This window comes from Phaethon lepturus, unplaced genomic scaffold (genome assembly GCF_000687285.1).
Source record: "Phaethon lepturus isolate BGI_N335 unplaced genomic scaffold, ASM68728v1 scaffold32422, whole genome shotgun sequence".
In the NCBI taxonomy this organism is placed as follows: domain Eukaryota; kingdom Metazoa; phylum Chordata; class Aves; order Phaethontiformes; family Phaethontidae; genus Phaethon; species Phaethon lepturus.
The window spans coordinates 1-3,706 of NW_010521753.1; the positions used below are offsets into that span (position 1 = coordinate 1).

General features: G+C 59.7%; 1 protein-coding gene across 1 annotated transcript in view; it reads right to left on the reverse strand.

The window, feature by feature from the left end:
• Positions 1-14: 14 nt before the first annotated feature.
• TSPAN1 (tetraspanin 1) overlaps positions 15-3,706 on the reverse strand; it is a 4,321-nt gene continuing 629 nt past the window's right edge. Inside the window, exons 2-7 of the mRNA XM_010281620.1 lie at positions 2,756-2,962; positions 2,236-2,310; positions 1,418-1,516; positions 896-1,033; positions 342-425; positions 15-68 (exon numbers count right to left, since the gene is read on the reverse strand). Coding sequence (XP_010279922.1) covers positions 15-68; positions 342-425; positions 896-1,033; positions 1,418-1,516; positions 2,236-2,310; positions 2,756-2,962 — 657 coding nt within the window. The remainder of the gene's footprint in view (positions 69-341; positions 426-895; positions 1,034-1,417; positions 1,517-2,235; positions 2,311-2,755; positions 2,963-3,706) is intronic.

A 3,706-nucleotide genomic window follows, 5' to 3' on the forward strand; every position in this document is an offset into this window, starting at 1 on the left:
CCTGCCTCGTGGGGTCATTTCTGATCCAGCTGGCAGTACAGGTACATGGAAACCACCATGGCCGCGATCTGTGGGCAGCAAGAGGTGAGTCAGCCCCCCCGAGTGTCCAGCCCCACATGGGTTTGGGTCACAGCCCATAGCATCCAGCCCCAGCACACACAAGGAGGAAGAGCCAGGTGTGCCCTGGGAAGAAGGCTCAGTAGCCACCCTGGAGCAGATGGTGGTCCATGGGGCTGCGCCAGCCCCCCGCAGCCCCTGGGACACCCAGATGGGTCCCAACCCCACCGCTCACCCCCAGGTACAGGCAGGAGGAGGCAGCGCAGCGACGCTCAGGCACTCACCTCCAAGGCAGCGATGCCGGCTGCCACACCACCCACCACACCTGCGTTAGTCTTGATTTCTTCCAAGATCTGATTGAAACAACCCTGCAGGAGGCAACCACACAGGTGAGGTAGCAATCCCGCAACCACTGGGGCACAGCATCCCAGGAAAGGGAGGTACAGTTCTCCAGCCTAGAGCTGCACAGCCATGGAGAAGGTCTGGGGGCTTCAGGGGGTAACTCATCCCAGCCACTGCTCAGGCCAAAGCACAGTATTGTGGGGAGGGGAAAGGAAGAAGCAGGGGAATCACCCAAAAAGGCAGAGCAGTGCCTGGGTTCATGCTCAGCTCCAGGCATGCCACCCTGCTGCAGAGCTCCCTTTAGGATGGGAGCAATGGTAGCAGCTTTGCTTGTCTCCACCAGGGACAAGCCAAGGCCACCTCAGCATCCCCCAGGACATGGGACCGCCGTGTCCAGAGCTGGGCCTGGAGCTACAGGACAGGTCTCCCTCCCCACACCAGGGCACACCCCAAACCAGGCTCTGCCAGAAGGCAAGAGCTGCTGGCGCACCCGTACCTGGACATCGCTTTGTGCGGCGAGCGTGCCGTTGCAGGGCCGCTGGTCCTTACAGCAGGGCTCCGGGTAGGTCCCTTGTTCCTTATGCCAGGGCGAGTCGGTGAAGTCTGTGTAGTTATTCAGGCCGCAGCAATGGACCTAAGAGGGAAGAAGGGAGTGGGGAACATCCTGCTGGTCTCTCTCCTGGGTCAGACACGTTTGGGACCCTGCTGCCCCATGGAGGGCATCACCCAGCCCAACTCAGCTCTGGAGGCGGGGGTTGGGGGTGCTCAATGGCCTTCTTGGGACCAGGATTTTGCCCACTCCAGCCAGGTACAGCTCTCGCTCCAGCCACAGGACCTCTAGGTCCCAAGCGGGTAGGTCCCAGGCACCTGGGAAGCTGATGGGGTGGTGACAGCTCAGCACACCCAGGATCGCAGTGGTGTCCCCGTTACCATCCCCCTGGCCCACCCGGGTGTGCACCACCAAGCCTGTGCTGGGACCATCCTGAGCCACGGGTGGGGGCCCCAGGGCTCAGCACACCTCCCTCATGGTGACATTCCAGATCTGCGTGAAACTCTTATCTGCCCCATACTTCTCCTTCAGGAGAGGGGTCACCACGGCCGTCAGCAGCGTCTCTGCCTGGAAGAAGAGGCAGAGAAACACCATCACAGAAGGTCCTGGGGAGCACCACAGAGCCGAGAACCCTCATACTGATCTCAGCCCATAGGGAGGAGACCAACCAGACCAACCAGACCCAGCCCGGCCAGGAGCACGTCACACCGCGTCCCTTTGGCCCCAGGACAGCTTGGCCCCTTCCCCACTAACCAGTGCTTTAAGGCACCAAGGCCACTTATGACCAGTGAGTCATCTGATAAGCAGCGTTACTGAGGGAGCCAGGAATGACGTTTGTCCTGCGGTTGACTTCTCCAGTGCCTAATGAGGCAAAGTCACCTTTCTCCCCAGGTGGTTTCTCAGGTGCCTAATAAGGGGTTGAGTTTGCTCAGCATGAAGCATTAGGGACTTCCTCTCCCATGTGTCTCCTACCATCAGAGGAGCAGAGGTGTCAAGTCTAGGCTGGTACCAGACTAAGGGGTTTGAAAGAAAGAAGAGGGCAAAACTTGTACCATAACCCTCATTTCTTTAGGGCAATGGGAATCCCTGTTCCCACCACCCTCTCCCCAGCCAGGCTGCCTCAGCTGGTGCCGGCAGGGACCAGCATCCCTTCCTCCTGCAGCAGTGCCCGCCTCAGCTTCCCCATCCATGGGCAGCACTGCCAGCCCCAGTGTCTCCTGTTTTCCCAAGGGATAGTAGGACACATCCCAGATTAGCCCAACTCGAGACTTAGATATGCCACTCACAAGACCTGTGTAGACAAGAGCCACCACAGCAGCAGCAATTTCAGCAATGAAGATGATAAGCACCACCGAGAAGAACTAGGATACAGCAAGGGGAGGGAGGTCAAAACAACAGTCAGAGTCCACAGAGCCTCCAGGAACCCATCTTCTTCCCAAGGGCCAGCAGGACCCTCCCTCAGGGCTCAAGCCCTGTCTCATTGCCTTCAGCTCTGCTCCAAGGCAGAAGCAGCACAACCTTGGAGTCCTCCAACCTTACGTCTGCATGGGGCTGCAGACATGCTGCTCTCCAGACATGCTCCAAGAGTTCTGCTCAGCACCAGCTTCTGCTTCCTTTCACCCTTGCCTGGGGCAGACTTCGGTTCCAGCACTGCCTTTCCCATCATCCCACCAAGGTCAACCCAGCCTTCCACCACAGGGGAACATCCAAGGAGGACATCTCCACAGAGAAATCTATCCCTCAGACCTCCCCCACCAGAGACCCAGCTCAAATGAGGCTTGATAAGGAGATAAATCAGGTCCATACCATCATCAGGAGACACTTGCTCTCCTTCTGGGCACCGCAGCACCCGAGGAAGCCAAGGACCAGCAGGATGGCACCAATGACGATGAGGAAGTAGCTCACATTCACAACTTGCAGGACACTAGAGGAGAGCGCCCCAAATATATCCAGGAATGACTGTCCATCTACTGTGACCCAGATGCCAACTCCCAGGAGGGTACCACCACCGAGCTAGGAGGAGAGGCATATTGTCAGCTCCCGGGCAGGCAGACTTCTGGGCTTTGGGGAAGATGCTGGCATGGGTATTTCTCCCCTGGGTGAGTTTTCACTGTGCCAAAACAAGACTTTGTGGACACCAAGGGCAGCTCAGGGCATTGCCACCGCAAGGCTTGGTGTGTCCGGATGGGTCACTACCCCGAAACACACCCCACCACCACACGGCCCTGGCTGCAGCGTTGCAGCTGACCCCTTCTCCAGCCCAAGGGGTTTCGACACCCGCAGTGGGGCAACAACCCGTGGGCAGAGCGGCTGAGCCAGCGGCACCACGGGCCGCTCCCCTGACACCAGAGGGGCAACATGCAACCAGCTCGCATGCTGGCCACCAAGATGAGTTCCTCCAGCCAGGGAAGCTGCCCGCTCACCCAGGGGAGCAGCTGAGCAGCCCCCGGCTCCAGATGCTCACACACTCCCGGCAAGGGCAGCCTCGGGCTGCCCCCAGCCTGCCCCAGCTCTCCCTTCCACCTGCTCGACCTTCCCCACCAGCCCCAAGTCCCAGCAGGAGCTTTAAGGAGGGAGCGCTTCTGCAGGGCGAGCCTGGTGGCTCTGCACCCCCCATTCCCAAGGCTATATTCCACCGCAGCCCCTTCCAGCTGGCTCTGTTCCTCCTGCAGAGCCAGGGTAGCTCTCAGGAGCTCCACCACCCTTTGCCCTGGGTGGGAGCAGAGGCTGTGTGTGCTCGGGAGACCCCCGACATCC